Source organism: Zingiber officinale, chromosome 5B, assembly GCF_018446385.1.
Source record: "Zingiber officinale cultivar Zhangliang chromosome 5B, Zo_v1.1, whole genome shotgun sequence".
NCBI lineage: Eukaryota > Viridiplantae > Streptophyta > Magnoliopsida > Zingiberales > Zingiberaceae > Zingiber > Zingiber officinale.
This window is the reverse complement of record NC_055995.1, coordinates 65,289,535-65,309,975: the sequence shown is the minus strand read 5'-3', so window position 1 is coordinate 65,309,975 and position 20,441 is coordinate 65,289,535. Positions and strand designations below refer to the sequence as shown.

The window sequence follows — 20,441 nt, the reverse complement described above, 5'->3', positions numbered from 1 at the left end:
AAGATGGAGAAGGCTAAAATGGCCTGGAATAACAAAAGACATTGTCTTTTTTCGTTCAAGAAAATGATTTTCCTATTACAAAAAAAGTGATAACTCACTCTGTAGACTATTTCATAGAATATGAAAAAAGGTAAATCATAATAAACTTCGCCTAGTAATCTTTTTACATAGAGTCAAGTGACTTGTAGAAATGATTTTCCTATTGCTCTTTGTCAACATTGTCATGCTTGTAGCTAGCGAACTTGAGTTAAAGTTAAATTGTTGCTTCCTCAAATGTGGTTTTAAATAAACCATTTCTTATTGACATAGCTCATTTAATGTGAAATTTGTTCATCCAAGCCATGTGTATTTGATGGTTTTGGATTGTTTGCTATTTTTTGGAATTAATATTCGTATTGAGTAAATAAATATAGACAGGTATAGACATAGCATAAATAGATGCAAACACACAACCCTACACACAGGCTTAACTAGTCTCGTGAATTTATGTGATTCCATTACATTGTCTACTTTTCTCTCTTTTTTGATAATAAGTAGATAACCTTCTCGTGAAAATTAAGATACATGAAATCATTGTTGTTTGCAAAATCCAATGTGTATATATGGCAATATCCATATATAAACTTCAAATGTCAATCAATTAAGGAGATAAATTTAACCTCCCATCTGTTATGAAGACTAAATCTTTGTTCTTATCTAGAGATGCTTGATGCATATGCAATATTACTATATATATATATATAGTAATATTTAGTAATCTTCTGTACGTAGAATATTTTCATAATCAACAACTCACGGAGAGATCTATGCTACTCCATCCCACTACACACTAGAGATGATTGCCTAACAAGTTACCTTGGATTTCAATTTGGCTACCTTCTCCTCTGTGCTCTTCAGAGCTTCTCCATAGATGTAGATCAACTAAAACAATGGAATAGTTAAATTCAACAAGGTCGAAATTGCTTAAATTAACGAAGACCAAACGGTGGATTGAGTGGACATTTAGCATGAAAGGAATAACTTACTTTATCTATCTCATCTGGAGTAATAATATAGGGAGGGCACATCATTATGCTGTCCCCAGCAACTCTAATTAGCATTCCACGCTTTTCACATTCTGATCCGAAGATTGCACCTACACCTGAAATCAGCAGAAAACTTATTGCAAAATAGATCACAAGGCATCTAAAACAGAAGAAAAATAAATTGTAAAGTAAGGATTGAACATACCCCACTCAGCAGGAAATGGTTCATTAGGTAACTTGTTGTTAGTGAATTCAGTTCCATGAATCAAACCAGTCCCGCGTATCTACACAAAAATAGTTTTTCCACAAAATCTAAAATGGAAACTTAAAAACAAGAAAGAATAGACACCACTGTAGACAGGATTGGTAATTTGAGGACAATATAGCCACAAGATTCCTAATAAAATGGGTACCTCCCCAATGATGGGACTATCTGAAAAAGCTTTGATGCCCTCTTGAAACTTTGGAGCAATGGCTTGCACTATCTCAGTAATGTTTCTTTCCCTGCAAAATGAGACTATATCAAATTTCTGAAAGAATCAAAATATGATCAGTAGAATCATGTCCAGTTGTAATTATTTTTCCAGTATCTAAAGATTTCCCTTCATCGTACTCTATTTATTATCTTTTGTTCACTACTAGTTGCCAACATTATACAGCATTTTTCAGTTAGTATCAGCATTATGAGATGAGATGAGAGATATCATAGAAAGGTTATTAGAAAATACACAGTAGGATTAGAAGATCTAGCTTTAGATTTTGATATAGACTGGGAAGCTAAATGGAAGAAAACATTCACTAAATCCATTTCGAATTATTAGGATACTTTGACTAGTTAATGATGTATTATTAGCCACCAATTCAACATGGAAAAAGAGAATGCATACTTATAAATCTTAAGAGTTTCTAAAGCAACAGCGCAGGAGACCGGATGGCCCGAATATGTGAATCCATGAGAAAATGAACCTAAAAAAGAACAATAAGGTTTAATATGTGAAAAGCATTGGATTTTAGCTAGTAATCAGTAAGAAATAATGACACAATCTATTCGAGCCTGATTGGTTATAATCATACCGAGTTTGTTACTTTGAGAATATATAACGTCTACAATTTCTGGGCTAACAAGTATTGCACCTATTGGTAAGTATGCTGATGAAAGAGCCTGCAATATAAAGAAAATTTACCCTTGTAACTGGACATTGAATTGATTATACTTTAGAATTAAAATGAAGATTATAGTTTAAACTCACTTTAGCAATGGAGACAAGATCAGGCTTGATATTGTATTTGTCACATCCAAACATTGTCCCTAGCCTTCCAAAAGCAGTAATGACCTGAACATATATAAAACAATTTGATATTAAATTGTTTTGGAGTGTTTAGTGTATTTTCTCAATGAAAAATCTTCTATTGTTTTCATTAGATAGGAACGAGTTCATAAATTTTCTCAATGAAGTTAGGAGTTAGAACCTCATCGGCAATAAATAATATATCATACTTCTTCAGAACAGCTTGAACCTATGGAAAGATCAAAAATGGAAAGATGTGCATCAAATAAAAAAGACTGCAAGAGAAATATACAGCATACTTGTGTCTACATTGTAAAAGAAAAAATCAGAAGAAAAAATCATGAATCTCAGACAATAATTATATATACTACGAAGCAAATATGGATTAACCCATAAAACTAGTAGCTAGTGGCTAAACCCATTGAAAGTAAATATCTTTATCCATTATTTCCACAAGTGTATGCAGAAGAATCACTATACACTTAAGAACTAAGGAAACGAAGAAGATGGAACCCTATGCTTCTTTTCTGAAAAGACTTTTATACTCACTGAGAATAATGCAAGCAAACAAATCAATTGAAGAAAAACTACAAAAACGTTGCAAAATAAACAGTTAGCAACAATGGCTACAATTAGAAACCTAACCTCCTACACATGGACACATTGTCGGATGAAAAAAAAATGGTAGAATTTAGTAGAGCCTGGAGATCATGGGAAACTAATTCTCAGATAAAACAATGACAGCATAAGGTTGAAATCCAATTCAAGTTATTTAATTTTCACAAAGGGGAAATTTTAAGTTATAGACAAGAGTAGAAGAAGAATTTGTAACAATCTAGGAATCTAGTTCCTATTCTAGATAGTCTAAAAGAAACAGAATCAACAAATAAAAAATTCATTAAACAACTGTGATAGGCAATTGGAAGATGTAGGAAATGATATGATGAAGACATGATAAGAAATATCCCTAATTGTAGGAACAGGAAAATCCACATGAAAAAATCCTTCAAAATGTGAAGGATTTCATTATCTTGCTTGCTTCTTTGCAGGAAATCTACATGTTATATTTGTAGGGATCTTTGACAATAAATAAATTAAAACGCAATGGAAATTGATCCCTCCATAGATCCATGTGATCGCAAAACTACTCTTGCAACTACGCTAGTGAATAGGCCTTTGATTCGTGAACAACCTCATAAGACTTCTAGTCCGGCCAATCTCAGCACGATCAGAATGTCCGTACCTCTACGGTATCCACACGAGCATGTCCCTTCATTCATCTCATGAATTTCGGAATCAGAGAGTCTTACACCACCACTAGAGCCGTCAATTTGGGTTAGGCCCGTCGGGTTGGCCCATCCCACCACATAATTTAAGCGGGTTGGGTTAGAATTTTATCAACCCAAGCCCGCCTCGGGCCGACCTGCTTAGGCCCGCGACCCGCGCGGGTCGGCCCGCAACGGGCTTGGGTTGGCCCGCGGGTTGAGAAACACATATAAACTAAGTTTTATGCCAATTTATTATCTTTCTTTGTTATAATTTTGAAATTAAAATAGTATTTTTCATCCAACATAAGTACTAGTTTGTGTCCATTTATATTTAAAATACATGTTTATGGATACATTTGATTGATGAACCGTTTCAAAGTAAAGTGTTGAAGATATAAAATATTTTTTTAATTTTTTAAAAAATGTTTATGGGCCCATGGGTTGGCCCGTCAAACCCGCAACCCTCCTTGGATTGGGTTGGGTTGAAATTTCCAACCCGCCAAGTTGACGGGTCGGCCCGCCTCGCCCCGCCAAATGATCGGCCCACCACGGGTTGACCCGCCCCGCCACGGGTTGACCCGTCTAACAACTCTAACCACCACACCTTCTTGCTAGAGATGGCTATTCAAGGTGGCTAGGTGAAGAAGAAAAAAAAAATCTCTTTTCTTGCTAGTGATGGGTTTTTAAGGCGATAAGGAAGAAGAAACTAACTCTTCACCTTCTTACTAACCCTTCACCTTCTTGCTAACCATTCATCTTCAAGAAGAACTCTTAGCGGGTTCTATAGTTGGGTTGGGCCATAAATGGATTAACCAATTAATCCAATAAATCTAAAACCCAATTAAATTAATTTATTAAACCAATAAGCTTAAGGTTTGAAACCATAAAATAAATCAATCTCCAAATCAACATGCTTTTTTGTGTGTAATCCATTAGGTTCTCATAACGTTGGTAATATTTCTAAAACTATTTTAGATACACAAGCGCATCTAGTAATGCATCATTGCTATCCATGTGATGAGAATGTTAAGATCCGAGCTAACCTGTCTATGATCATTATCTTGTATAGCTCAGTCTTTTTGTCATTGATATTTAGATTGATCTTTAGATTGATCCACGAGGCATAAACCATGTCATCCTCTCATCAATCTATGTGTTTCTTGATCTCTAAATAGACTCACTTAACCAAATAAGTTTAATATCTCATATTGACCTATTTGAACATGACCGTACATTTCAGTAGTCCTACTTAATCAAAGGGTCCAAAGATATCTCTTCCGTTATATGAAAGGGACAAATGACATCTACATCACTCACATCCCTCTGTATAGATTATAGCATACCTAGTGAACGACTTTATAGTAATGACTTATTATGTATATATGCCAAAGTACATAACTCATTATGTAGAGAACCGTAATGACTTCAGGTCCAAGAACTATTTATACTAATAGTCACTTATGAAAATATTTATAACACTCATATAGCGATCCATGAAACTTCTCATAGTAGGTCAATTCAGTACAAATTCTCTATTATATACTCATGTGTCAACTTGATATCTTATATCCATAACTTGTGAGAATAAGTCATTAATTGACTAGGATACCAGTTTCAGCGTATTAATATTGTCCTTGTATATTATTACTTGACTAGGAATAATTAAAAATAGTGTTCTGTATATATGTTAACAACCTCCCACAATCAATTCAAAATTGATATGTTGTAGACTAGAACCTACTATTCAAAAGCATTATTATATTTATTCAACTAGCAGAAACATGAAGTAAATATAATAACCAAAACATTACCTTTAATTGATAAATATGATACAATATGTGAAGCATCCTAGAACTTTATATCATTTAAAGCACTCTTTTTTTTGGACATGTATCACACATTGTTCCCAAATCAAACTTTGATTTTTATTTAAACTCCAAAGTCATAAATTATTGGTACCCCAAGATAATTTTGATGTGATCAAACAAGTTAGGTTAGGTCCTGTTGTGTTTAACCTTGTGTCTAAGTGTACAGGAACTTAGGAGCACAGGGCGTCAAACAAAATACGCAGCTAGCGAGAAGGAGGCGCGCGGCGTTTCCGAGAGACGAGAAGCCGGAGCGGAAGCTTGCTCGAGAAGGCCAGAAGTTGGGTTCGGGTGAGCCCTATTCCGGATGGCCGAAATCATCCAAGCAAGAGGAGCCGAAGCGGAAGACCCGGACTAAAGCAAGCGGAGCCGAAACTGGAGGCCCAGAGAGAAAGTCAACAAAAGGTTGACTTTCACCTTCGAGGTGCCCGGAACCCTTCCGGGCGCCTGGAAATCAAAACTTAGCCGAATTCAGCGTGGCACGTACGTTACGTCGGGAATAAAATATTATCCCATTCCAGGCGCCTAGAACCCTTCCAAGCGCCCCGAGCAGGGCTATATAAGCAACCCTACTCCCAGAAACTAATAACAACAAGAAAAAGAAAAACAACACTTGTACTCGTTTAGTTTTCTGTTTAGTTTTCTGTTCTATGCATTCATTGTTGTAAAGAGGCTTCTCTGCCTGAAGGAGAAATTAGTGCGACTTCTGCCTTGGATTAACAACCTCTCCAGTTGTAACCAAGTAAACCTGTTGTGCCTCTTTTCTTTTAGTCTCTTTTATTATTCTTATGCAAGTGTTATTTTAATTAAGTTATAAGTCGAGAAAGGTCTTTTGTTTTGATTTGTGCAGGGACTATTCACCCCCCTCTAGCCGGTCGCCAAGGGTCCTAACAAGAATATGCACCCGACTAGTGAAAAGAGAAATCACAACTTGACTCCAACGAGAAGACCCAACCTTCTAACGCATGAAAAAAAAAGAACAAACTTAGTCTAGTAAAGAGCTATCAGGTGTGCACTGGCAGGTACGAGCGAGCTCATCCATTAAGTCCCACCGTCTCCTCATTACCTGCACTATAGGGATCTAGTGAGTCTAAAGACTTGGCAAATTTAACATTTTATAAAGAAACAAGTAAACATACCCTCACATGCTTTGCAAAAATATAACTATCCGAATATACTTGGAACATTTAAAATTAAGTTAACATCATGTTGTCCAAAATTGCAGGAACCTTCAACCTTTGATTAAAACGGCACCAAACATTAACATTAAACATCAAAACAATTTAAATGGGTTCTGAACATTAATTGCATCTCCACATCTGTTCGTTTGGCCAAACTTCAACCCTACGTACTAGGTTGGTAAGGTTCATCGAATCCTTCTTAAGCCGGATTCTCAAACCCCTCTATTTTGGTAAGGTTTACCGGACTTCTTAAGCCGGATTTCCAAACCCTTCTATTTTGGTAAGGTTCACACCCTTCTTAAGCTGGATTCTTAAACCCCTCTATTTTGGTAAGGTTCATCGGATCCTTCTTAAACCGGATTCCCAAACATATTTGATTTTGGTAAGATTTACCAGACCCTCCTTAAGTCGGATCGATACCAATAAGAATGTTCTGTACGCACATCTGGAGGTGATAGTATAAGAATAAATCGTTATTATAAATATTGAAGATGTTGTAATTATTATTAATTAAATGATGTAAAGTATGAGAAAAAAAATGCTTGATAAGGATATTGCATAAAGAATGATTTGTAATGTCATTTACTAGTAATGAATCGTGAGCAAATACACAAAAGAAAGGTTCCTCATTAAATTAGCTCTAGGAGTAGAAATTTATGATATTAGTAGCCTGATAATTCATAATAGTGAGCAAGTAAATTTTCTAGAGACGAGGAAAATGTACTTTTAGTCGATACTTTTTTTGTTGTAGAAGTATCCTTATAATTTAAACAACTTACGGTAATGGATAAGCTATGTTGCAGGTGATATGAATGCAGTATGCTGGATGTAAATTTAAGTGTATAAAAATTGTTTAGATGATGCATCTTATATGCGATAATGAATACTGCTATGTATATGATGTCTTATTCAAAGCTTGTATTTCATTTATAAGCAGAGTTAGAATATGCAAAGTTCTAAATACCAGCAACCTTATATATGATTAAGATGCTTCGTAACTTATTCATAAAAAAAAAATGCTTCATAACTTAAGTTGTAGAGCGCTTAGGTTATCTTTGTGTTGACAAGCTGTAACTATCCCTTCCTTGATTAGTACGCTAATAATATAATCAACCCGTCTCAACACCACCTACCATCTCCAACCTTGATTAGTATCACATCTTTCCACAATCCACCAGAATTTCTAGCATCAAGACTTTCAAATGGTCCGATGAATCTCGGACTGAGCTTGTCCCTTTTACCAAATCTAATAACGCCTTTCATGGGTACCATTTTCACAAACATATGGTCTCCAACTGCAAACTTGAGATCTCTCCTTCTCTTGTCGATATAACTCTTCTGTCAGCTCTATGCCTTCTTCATCCTATCCTGAATTTTGACTATTAAATCTGTCGTATGCTGAACAATTTATAGTCCAACCTCCATTCTTTCTCCAACTTCATCCCAATGAAGGGGTGATCTGTATTTCCTTCCATAAAGTACCTCGTAAGGAGTCATTCCTATAGACGACTAATAACTATTGTTATACGTAAACTCCACCAGAGGTAGCTTTAATTCCCAGCAAATTTAACATTTTATAAAGAAATAAGTAAACATACCCTCACATGCTTTGTAAAAATATAACTATCCGAACATACTTGGAACATTTAAAAACAAGTTAACATCATGCTGCCCAAAATAGTAGGAACCTTCAACCTTTGATTAAAACGACACCAAATGTTAACATTAAACATCAAAACAATTTAAATGGGTTCTGAACATTCATTGCATCTCCACCTCTGTTCGTTTGGCCAAACTTCTACCATACGTACTAGGTTGGTTAGGTTCACCCGACCCTTCTTAAGCCAGATTCCCAAACCCCTCTATTTTGGCAAGGTTTACTGGACCTTTCTTAACCCAGATTCTCAAATCCCTCTATTTTGATAAAGTTCACCGGACTCTTCTTAAGCCGAATTCCGAAACATCTTTGGTTTTGGTAAGGTTCACTGATACTATGCACATCTGGAGGTGATAGTATAAGAATAAATTGTTATTATAAATATTGATAATGTTGTAGTTATTAATAATTAGATGATGTAAAGTATGAGGAAAAAAATGCTTGATAAGGATATTGCATAAAGAAGGATCTGTAATGTCATTTAGTAGTAATGAATCGTGAGCAAATAAAAAAAAAAAAGATTCCTCAATAAATTAGCTCTACAAGTAGAAATTTATGACATTAGTAGCCTGATAATTCATTATAGTGAGCAAATAAATATTCTAGAGACGAGGAAATTGTACTTTTAGTAGATATGATTTTTGTTGCAGAAGTACAACAACAACAACCAAGCCTTATCCCACTAGGTGGAGTTGGCTGCATGAATCTTTTTACGTCATTGAGCTCTATCTCCTACTACATCATCTATATTTAAAAAAAATTTATCTTGTTTTATTGTTGCTAATCAAGTCTTTTGGTCTTCCTCTTCCTCGTTTGATATGCATGTTATCATAGTTTCACATCGCCTAACTAGAGCATTTATTGGTCATCTAAGTACATGTCCGTACCATCTTAAATATGTCTGTCGGAGTTTTTCCTCAATAGATGCAACTTCGAATTTCTCTTTAATGCTCTCATTTCTTATTTTGTCTATCCTCGTATGTCCACACATCCACCTTAACATCCTCATCTCTGCAATTCTCATCTTCTGCTTATGTGCTCGAGTCATAGCCCAACATTCAATTCCATATAACATAGCAAGTCTAACTACGATTTTATAGAACTTACCTTTAAGTTTAAGAGATACTTTACGGTCACAAAAAACACTCGACACTCCCTCCATTTTAACCATCCTGCCTGTATTCTATGTAAGACATCTCTCTCAATCCCTTCATCGTTTTGCAAAAAATGATCCTAAATATTTAAATCTCTCGGTTCCGGGCAACTTGTCCTCTCCTATCTTAACAATTGTCTCATTACTTCTATTATTACTGAACTTAAATTCCATATATTCTGACTTTAATCTACTAGGCTTAAAACCTTTTCCTTATAGTGTTTTCCGCTAAGAATCTAATTTAGCATTTACTCATTTATGTGTTTCATCTACCAAAATAATATCCTCTACAAACAACATGCACCACGGTACTGTGCCTTGAATGCGCGCAGTGAGTTCGCCCATAATTAGTGTAAAAAGATAGAGACTTAGAGCTGATCCTTGATGTAACCCTATCTTTATTGGAATATTTCAGTTACTCCGCCTGAAGTCTTTACTCATACATATCTTAATTAGTTCAATATATGTTATGCTAACACCTCTCTTTTCTATAATTCTCCATATAATTTCTCTTGGAACTCTATCATAAGTTTTTTTTTAAGTCAATGAATACCATGTGTAGATCTTGTTTTTGCTCCTGATATTTTTCAATTAATTGTCTATGATGTATAGCTTTTATTGTCGATCTTCCGGGCATGGACCCAAATTGATTTTCGGTCACTGTGATCTCCTTCTTTAATTTTTTTTCTATTACTTTTTCACAAAGTTTCATAGTATGACTCATTAGTTTAATACCCCTATAGTTTGCATAATTTTGTACGTCTCCCTTGTTCTTATATAAGGGAACTAGAGTACTTATCCTCTATTGATCAGGCATTTTTTTCATTTTCAATATCATGTTAAATAATTTTGAAAGTCATTCAATACCTTATTTCCCTAGACACTTCCATACTTTTATCGGAATATCATCTGGTCGAACGACTTTTCTATTGTGCATCTCATTTAAAGTTTGTTCTACTTCTGAAGTTTGAATTCTACAATAAAAATTAAAATTTTTATGCTCATTTGACCTACTTAAATTACTTAAGTTAAGTTGGTCACATAAACCTTCATTAAAAAGTTGATAAAAATACCTCTTCCACCGCTCTTTTATTTCTCCATCTACTAATACCCTATTACATTCATCTTTAATACATGTTATTTGAATAAGATCTCTTGTTTTCCTTTCTCTCACTTTAGCTATTCTATAAATGTCTCTTTCCCCTTATTTTATATCCAATTTTGATATAATCGTTTAAAAGTTTCATTCTTTGCTTCACTCACTACTTTCTTAGCTTCTTTATTGGGTATTGTATATTTTTTTAAGTTTTTCTCGTTCTTACAAATATATAATTCCTAATAAGCTATTTGTTTTTTCCTTCATTTTCTCTTGTACTTTCTCATTCCACCACCAAGATTCCTTATTTAGTGGTGCATGTTCCTTTGACTCACGAGGACACTCTTAGTTACTATTTTCAACTTTAATACCATCTTATCCCATGTTGTATTAGAGTCATCGTATATTTCACCTAATGATTGTACTTGTACCTTCTCCATAAATATATTTTGCTTCCAATCCTTTAACTTCCACCACTTAATTCTAGGAATTGTATATATTTTCTTTCTATTGATATTATATTTAAGACATATATCCAACACTACTAACCTATGTTTGGTAGTTAAGCTTTCTCCAGGGTTTCTATTCTTTTTCCTAACTATAAGAAAGTCAATTTGTGATTTATTATTCCCACTTTTGAATGTGACTAAGTATTCTTCTTTTTTCTTAAAAAACGTATTAGCTAATATAAGGTCATATGCTATCGCAAAATCTAATATAATTTTTCCTTCCTCATTTCTCGTTCTAAACCCATAACCCCTATGTACCCTCTCATATTCCTCATTTTTCACTCTGGCATGCCCATTTAAATCACCTCCTATTAAAATCATTTCATTTAGTGTAATATTTCATCTAAGTCATCCCAAAATCTTGATTTGGAAGCTTCATCTAATCCTACTTGTGACGCAAAATCTAATATAGTTTTCCCTTCCTCATTTCTCGTTCTAAACCCATAACCCCCATGTACCCCCTCATATTCCTCATTTTTCACTCCGACATACTCATTTAGATCACCTCCTATTAAAATCATTTTATTTAGTGGAATATTTTGTAATATTTCATCTAAGTCGTCTCAAAATCTTGATTTGGAAGTTTCATCTAATCCTATTTGCGGTGCATATATGCTAATTATATTCATAGTTTCTTTCGTCACTGTTATTTTAAGGGTTATAATTCTATCCCCTTTTCTAAGTACTACAACTTCATCATTTAACAAACTATCTATAATAATACCCACTCCATTTCTTTCTTTACTCTTTCCAATATACCATAACTTAAAACCCGAGTTCTCTATCATTTTTGCCTTCTCACCTACCCATTTTGTCTCTTGTACACACAAAATATTAGTTCTTCTCCTAATCATCGTATCTATTACCTCTATTGATTTACTAGTAAGAGTTGAAACAAATTTTAGATTATTAGTTTTCCTATCATATTTGTTTTTATCCAACCTACGGAGTATGCTATATTGCAGGTGATATGCTGGATGTAAATTTAAGTGTATAAAAATTGTTTAGATGATGCATCTTATATGCGATAATGAATACTGCTATATATGTGATGTCTTATTCAAAGCTTGTATTTCATTTATAAGAAGAGTTAAAATATGCAAAGTTCTAAATAGCAGCAACCTTATATATGATTAAGATGCTTCGTAACTTAACTTGTAGAGCGCTTCCGGGTTATCTTTGGATTGACAAGTTGTAACTATCCCTTCCAATTTGATTAGTACGCTAATAATATAATCAACCCCTCAACACCACCTACCATCTCCAACCTCGATTGGTATCACATCTTTTCACAATCCACCAGAATTTCCAGTATCAAGACTTTCAAAACAAGGAATCGATGGAACATTGCTAAAGCATCGCAACCATAAAATAATAAGATTCATCAACTCTCAAAACAAGAATAAATCATCAAATCTACATACTACGATACATATGGTGTAGTAAATATCAAAAATCAGAAAAAAAATATTGCCTTTTCAGGGGTAGAAGTGGGCCGGCAACAACAAGGATGGAGAAACAAAGGAAAATCCTAAATTTTCATCTCCATGAACTATATTTAAAGGGGTAAATAAGGGTTAGGTTGATAGTAAATCCCTTAGTATCATTATATTTATACTGACCTTAAAATCACCCTACACCCTGATTTAATTCAATCAAGTGGGTCGGGTTTTGGGCCCTACAATATGTCTTAAGTCAATCAATTCATAATTGGCTCTTAGGGCTTATACTAACAATCTCCCACTAGCACTAGACTCAATCATTGAAGTATTTAATACCAAGTGACCTAGTGTGATCACCATACTTCCTCTATACTAAATCCTTGGTCAGTGGGTCTGCAACGTTAGAATTTGTTGGTACCATGCACAGTCTCACATCTCTTTCAAATATCAAGAAATAATCTTTAGTTCTTCTCAAGTATATAAGAATATTCTTGACCAAGTCCAGTGATTTTCAACCGGATCTGACTAGTATATGCTCGTCATGCTTAATACATACAAGATATCAGGACGAGTACATAACATGGCATATATGAAGATCCAATAGCAAATGCATAAGGAATCTTATCCATGTTATCCCTCTACTCCTTAGTAGAGGGACATTGAGCCTTGGAAAGGCTCACACTAAATGACATTAGCAAAAATTCCTTCTTAAAATTTTACATGGCAAAACGATTAAACACTTTGTCAATATATGTACTCTGGCTTAGGCCAAGCAATCTTTTAGATATATCTCTATAGATTTTGATGCCTAAAATATAGGTTGTTTCACCTTAAGTCTTTCATTGAGAAACAATTTTCAAGCCAAGTCTTCACATACTGTAGGACAGGATATCATTTCCAATGAGAAGTATGTCATCTACATACAAGATCAGAAAGATAATGGTGCTCTTACTAACCCTTTCGTAGACACAAGATTTATCTTCCTTCTTAATAAAACCAAACTTTTTTATTACATCATCGAATCGAAAATTCCGGCTTCTAGAAGTTTGTTTTAATCTATAAATGGATCTTTGCAACTTACATACCTTTCCAACATCCTTTGCATCCACAAAACCCTTAGGGTGTATCATGTATACATCCTTAAGTAGATTTCCATTAAGGAATACAGTTTTGGCATCCATCTACCAGATCTCATAATCATAGTAAGCTATAATAGCAAGCAAGATCTCAATAGACTTAGGCATTGCAACGGGTGAAAAGATTTCATCATAGTCTATACCATGAATTTGCTTAAATCCTTTAGCTACCAATCGCCCTTTATATGTAGGCACATGACCATCCAAGTCAATTTTCTTCTTGAAAATCCATTTACACCCAATAGGTTTGATCTCTTCAGGTGAATCAACCAGCGTCCACACTTAGTTGGAATATATGGATTGCATTTCGGACCTTATGGCCTCTAGCTATTTTTCAAAATCTGGGATCATCACAGCTTCCTGATAGCATATAGGCTCGTTCAAATCAATAAGCATTATAACATTTTGGTCAGACAGGAAAAATAAATATCTCTTAAGCTGACGCTTACCCTATCAAATCTGCGTAGAGCTTATTCTACTCGAATAGGTTATTGCTCCATAACTTCTTATGGTATAACAGAGTCATGATCCACAATACTTTGTGGTGTCTATTCAATTTTCATCAAGGCCCAATACTAATACGAATTTCTTCATGATCTACTTTTCTCCCACTAGTTCTCTTAGAAATAAATTTCCTTTCTAGAAAAAACATCATTTCAAGCGACAAATATTATGTCATGTGTGGGATTATAAAAGTAATATCCCTTCATTTCCTTGGGATATCCTACAAAATAACACTTATTATATTCGGGTCCTAGTTTTTATGAGACTTATAGTCGAACATAAGTCTCACAATCCCAAATTTTCATGAAAGACATTTTGGGACTTTGCCCGGTCCAAGGTTTTAATGTCAGACAAATATGTTTAAGTATGCTTAAGTTTGATCTAGGGAAGTCCTAGTTGTAGGCTAGGCAAGGGAAGTCCTAGTTGGAGGCTAGGCAAGGAGAGAAATCTCGGTATATCGTGGAAGCCAAGTGGATAGGTCTGGAGGACCTAATCCCTGGGTAGCCGAATACTGAGTCTTAGTTGTAGGCTAGGTAAGGGAAATCTCGGTATGTCGTGGAAGCCAGGTGGATAGGTCTGGAGGACTTGATCCCTGGGTAGTCGAATACTGAGTCTTGGTGAATGAAGCCAAGTGGAGAAAATCCTAGGGGATGGTAATCTTAGGTAACGAGAAGTCTTGGAGGAATGAACTCCAAGCAAGGTTGATTGGATGGTTTCCGGTCGACCGCGCGCGATCGACCGGACCAGCGGATCTCGGTAAATCTAGGTTTAGGTTTACCATTATTTTCTGTATTACTATTATTGCTGTTGGCTAATATGGTATTGCAGGAAAAGTCTTAGTGGATAAGGCGATCAGACACTGAGCAGACAAAAGACCAAACATGTCTGGAGGATAATGTTTGGCAGGTAAGTTGAGGTATGCAACTGGAAGAGCGACAGTGAGGTCGGGTTCCTAAAAGGAACAACCTAAGGTCGCTGATCCAACTAAAGAAACTGGGAAGGTTTCCAAGTTGAGATCAAAGTCCTAGTCATACTACGCATTATATATTATCGTGCTAACCTTTGTGTTACGGGGATACTTTTTATACTGTGAAAGTTTGGCGGATCGGTCGACGAACCGGAGGATCGATCGACCGAACTAAGGATATGAGTTGACCGATTTAATCAACAACGATCAAACGGAAGGAAAATACACTAATCGGTCGATCAACCCAAGGATCGATCGAACCATCAATATTAAAGGCGCAGAATGCAGATCACGCGAAATCTCGGCGAGTGGGGAAGGCTGATCCAACGAAGGATCGATCGACTGAACCATCAAGTCCGGTTAACGCAATATCGAGCCGCCGGACTCCAACCGAAGGATCGGGTCGGTTCGACGATCGAATGGAGGGATCGACAACATCCATCATACCTATAAATCGAGGCTGGAGCGCAGTCCATGCGAATCGAACTTCTCGAGCGATTACTTGAGTTCACGTACTCATCTTCGTCAGCTCAGCAAGCAGCATCGTCCGGAGTGCCGACCTAAGCTTCATCTGCAATTCATTGTCGGTATAATTTAATTAAAGCTTGCTTTGTACTTTTATTTAAGCAAGATAGTAGGGTGTTACTATCTTGCTCCATTGTACGATTCACTTCTTTCCGAGGATTTCGGAAAGAAGGATTATAGTGCTTTGCCCATCGGTGCGGTCAAGGACCGCGGACCTTCGAGTAGGAGTCGAGCTAGGCTCCGAACGAAGTAACCGAATTGTGTCTTTTTCTTATTTCCGCTGCACGACTTTGATTTGAAAGAAAAGAATAGTTTTAAAAAGCACGATATTCACCCCCCGCTATCGCTCCAAACAATCTATCAGTTATTGCTCCATAACTTCTTATGGTATAACAGAGTCATGATCCACAATACTTTGTGGTGTCTATTCAATTTTCATCAAGGCCTCAATACTAATTCGAATTTCTTCATGATCTACTTTTCTCCCACTAGTTCTTTTAGAAATAAATTTCCTTTCTAGAAAAAACATCATTTCAAGCGACAAATATTATGTCATGTGTGGGATTATAAAAGTAATATCCCTTCATTTCCTTGGGATATCCTACAAAATAACACTTATTATATTCGGGTCCTAGTTTTTATGAGACTTATAGTCGAACATAAGTCTTACAATCCCAAATTTTCATGAAAGATATTTTGGGACTTTGTCCGGTCCATATCGTATATGGTGTCTTTGTGACTACCTTAGACAGAATGCGGTTAAAGTGTGAATGTAGCCATCTCTAGAGCATACCCCCAAAAAGAAGAAGGAAGATTCGTCTGACTCATCATTGATCATACCATATCTAATAAAGTACAAGTTCTCCATTCTGATACGTCATTCCACTGTGGTGTGTCAGGTGGAGTGAAATGGGATAGGATTGCTAACTCAACTAGATAATCATGAAACTCTTAGCTTAGGTATTCACCACCTCAATCTAATCAAAGTATCTTAATACTTTTGCCAAGTTGGTTTTGTACTTTATTCTAGGCCTGTTCAACCGGTCGATTTATCGGTTTACCGATTTATCGGTTCCGGTTAATTCCGGTTAAACGCATTTTATTGACAACCGGTTAACCAACCGGTATTATTACCGGTTCTACCGGTTTCGGTTGAACCGGTTCCGGTTGGTTAACCGGTTCCAACCAAAAACCGGTAAGCCTAGTAACACAAGGCATTACTGGCTGTTGAACTCTGCATTTTTCATTGTGAAATAATTTCAAATGTGACTTATCATCCTTAGTAACCCTCTTGCCTTCCTCATGAGTTAGTAGAAGAAGACTTGAGAATGTTGCTACATCATTTGACTTTATCTTATCTCCTTTTCTTTCTGTTCTTTGTAACAGGCAAACGTTTGGAGATGATGCACTCGGTTCTCTCAACATTAAGATGATCGAGGTGGCTTGGAGTGTTGGGGCAGCTTGTAAATTTACAGACAGTGGAGGAGTTGCAGTTGCTTTCTGCCCAGAGGGACTTGCTCATGTTCAACTTCTTGAGGAGGCCTGCAACAAAGCTGGTTTTACTAGCTTAGATTAACCGGTTTACCGGTTAAACCGGTTTGAAAAATCTTAAACCGGAAACCGAACCGGTTAACCGGTTAATCGGTTAACCGGTTAACCGATTAAAACCGGTTAACCGGTTAACCGGAACCGGTAAATTACCGGTTTCGGTCCGGTTTTCGGTTTGTCGGTTATTTTGCACAGCCCTATTTTATTCTTGAATTCTTTGAACTTTTCAAAGGATTCTAACTTGTGTTTCATTAGATACACATAGCTATATCTACTTAAATCATCAGTAAAAGTAATGAAGTATTGATAGCCTCTAACTGCTATATTGAAAGAGCCACATACATTATTATGTATTAGTCCTAATAAATCGTTAGCTCCTTCGCTATGTCCACTAAAAGGAATTTTTGTCATCTTGCCTAGTAGACAAGATTCACATACCTCATATGATTCAAAATCAAATGAGTTCAAAAGTCCATCCTTATGGAGTTTTGATAAATGTTTCTTATTTATGTGACCCAAGCAACAATGTCAGAGATATGTTTAGTTTAAATCATTAGATTTTAACTGTTTTGTATTTATGTTATAGATTGAGTTTTCAAAGTCTAGAACATAGAATTCATATGTCATTTAAATAAATAGAACAACGTTGGTCATTTATTATAAATGAAAATCCTTTCCTGTCCGAACAAGAAATAGAAATTATGTTCCTAGTCAAAACAGGCACATAATAGCACTCCCTAAGTTCTAAAATAAGTTCAGTGGGCAAAGATAAGAAATATGTTCCTACAGCTATAGCAATAACTCTTGCATCATTGCCTACTCGTGGGTCTACTTCATCCTTTATAAGTGATCTATTCTTTTTTAGCTCCTGCACATTAGTACAAATGTGAGATGCACAGTCGGTATCTAATACCCATGAAAAAAAAAATAGATAGATTGACTTATATAACATATATACATGTCTCACTTCTTTTCTTTTTTACTTCCTCCAAGTATAACTTGCAGTTCCTCTTACAGTGTCAAATCTCACTACTACAGTGGAAGCAAGTTCATTCCTTAGTCACCCCACCTTTAGGTTTCAATGCATGAGACTTGGCCTTGTTTTTGGCTTGGGGCTTACCCTTACCTTTGAGCTTCCGTTTGTCTTTGCCCTTATGCACCATCAAAATGGTACTAGACTTTGTCTTCTTAAGATTTAGTTCATCAGTTCTCAACATACTTAACGTCTCATGTAACAGTTTGTCAATTTCATTCATGTTATAATTCATGTCAAATTAACTATAGTTTTCTGGCAACGATTGCAAAACAAGGTGTGGTTAATTCTTGGCTCAATGGAAATCCCAATCTCTCAAGGTTCCCAACATATCTAATCATTTTTAGTACATGAGTTCCTACAGGACTTCCTTCATGCATCTTGCATTGAAATAAAGTCTTGGATATCTCAAATCTCTCGTGTCTTGCCTGTCCCTAATTTAGTGTCCAAGATGTTCAATTATATCGTAAGCATCCATGTTCTCATGTTGCTTCTGGAGCTCAGAATTCATGGTGGCAAGCATAAGGCATGACACATCCAAAGCACCATCCTGATACTTCTTATGAGCATCCTTATTAGCACGAGTAGCATTAGAGGCGAGTGGTTCAAGAAGAGGTTGCTCTAGGACGTACAGTTCTTGCTTGACAACAATTTTCAAATTTTTATCGGTCCAGGAAATTAGCTCTATTGAGCTTGTCCTTATCAAGGATAGATAACAGTGAGAGGGTATTACATGTGTATGTTGACATGATAATCTACAAAAAGAAATGCAGAAATAAGTATTATATTTAAATCACTTAATTCGGTCTTTAATTAAATGATTCTCCCACTAAAATATAAAGCTTGGTAGGAGCAAGTTATGGATGTGGGTAACTGTAGTCTATCCACACTACTAGCTCCAAACTCTAATAGCAATAACATTCAAATGAGACAAGATCCATATTATACCGCATTTTGAGTTAACTTTGGCTAATCGTCCAAGACTTGGATATATTAGGTAGGTAACATTTACCAATTGCATCATATGCAACTCTTGGATAGTTAGGTGAATAAGATTATTTGTTCTTTTACTCATCGAATGATCATATACCTCTAAGTTCTCAATCTAATTAAGGTAACTTAATTATGTCACACCCAAAGTTTAATAGTCTGATATCACAATTGTCCTATCGCACTCTACCAAAATAAATTGAGTCACTTTGCTTTAGCAAACATGTCTATAAATTGATCAAGGTAGTAGTGAGTGTTATACCCCGTGATTGTTTTGATATGATCAACCAAGTTAGGTTAGGTCCTGTTTGTTATTTGATCCCTGTGTCTAAGTGTGCAGAATCTTAGGAGCGTAGAAAGTCGAGCGGAAGACACAGCTAGCGAGAATGACAGCACGGGAAGGGAGCCGACGGGCTCGGTGCGTCCGAAAGATGAAAGAGCTGTGGAAGAGTGCATCGGTGGATGAGAAGAACGTGCGCGACGTTCGAGGGATGAGAAGCCGGGGAGGAAACCTGTTCGAGGAGAAAGCCGAAAATTGGATTCGGGTGAGCCCTATTTCGGTTGGCCACAATCACCCAAGCAATCGGAGCTTCGGAAGAAGAAAAAGAGAAGCTGAAACTATTTATACCATGCAGGTGGAGGGCGCCCTCCATGGTATTGAGAGCACCCTCCATAGTATTGAGGGGCGCCCTCCATGAGCTATTGAGGGTGCCCTCAACCCAGTCTTTGTGACCGTTGGCAAGCGGATAAAGCTTTATCCGCTTATCCGCCTTAGAGGCACCCTCCATCCCTTGGGAGGCGCCTTCAACCTTAAAGATGAGATTTTCGGGTGCTATAAAAGGACCCCTAGACCTAGGAATTAAACATCAACTCTTGTATTCAATACCTAGCAACGTTTGAGCTTTCTTAGTGTGTAAAAGGCTTCTCCGTCTTCAGAAAAGGAGATTGTTTCTGAGCTTTTCAACCGCCTTGGATTAACAACCACCTAGGTTGTAACCAAGTCAATCTCTTGAGTCTTTTCTCTATTTTCTGTCATTTTATTATTTTACTGTTGCATTTTTAGAGTTGAAAGAACGAGGAGGATATTTCTTATTTTTCAGGCAATTCACTCCTCCCCTCTTGCTGGCCCGAAGGACTAATCGCCGTCTGAAGCAACAAAGATCAAGACGATGGCTGGTGCAAGTATTCACCCCCCGAAATTTGACAGAGACTTCGCTACATGGAAATGCCGAATGGACGTATTTTTAAAACGG

General features: G+C 36.2%; 1 protein-coding gene across 1 annotated transcript in view; it reads right to left on the bottom strand.

Annotated features, from left to right (window-relative positions):
* Window positions 1-463: 463 nt before the first annotated feature.
* Window positions 464-20,441, bottom strand: part of LOC121984466 (probable gamma-aminobutyrate transaminase 3, mitochondrial) — a 42,294-nt gene continuing 22,316 nt past the window's right edge. Inside the window, exons 12-19 of the mRNA XM_042537399.1 lie at window positions 2,496-2,543; window positions 2,276-2,359; window positions 2,100-2,187; window positions 1,913-1,991; window positions 1,439-1,529; window positions 1,231-1,309; window positions 1,026-1,141; window positions 464-921 (exon numbers count right to left, since the gene is read on the bottom strand). Of these exons, the coding sequence (XP_042393333.1) occupies window positions 844-921; window positions 1,026-1,141; window positions 1,231-1,309; window positions 1,439-1,529; window positions 1,913-1,991; window positions 2,100-2,187; window positions 2,276-2,359; window positions 2,496-2,543 (663 nt within the window). The 3' untranslated portion in view covers window positions 464-843. The remainder of the gene's footprint in view (window positions 922-1,025; window positions 1,142-1,230; window positions 1,310-1,438; window positions 1,530-1,912; window positions 1,992-2,099; window positions 2,188-2,275; window positions 2,360-2,495; window positions 2,544-20,441) is intronic.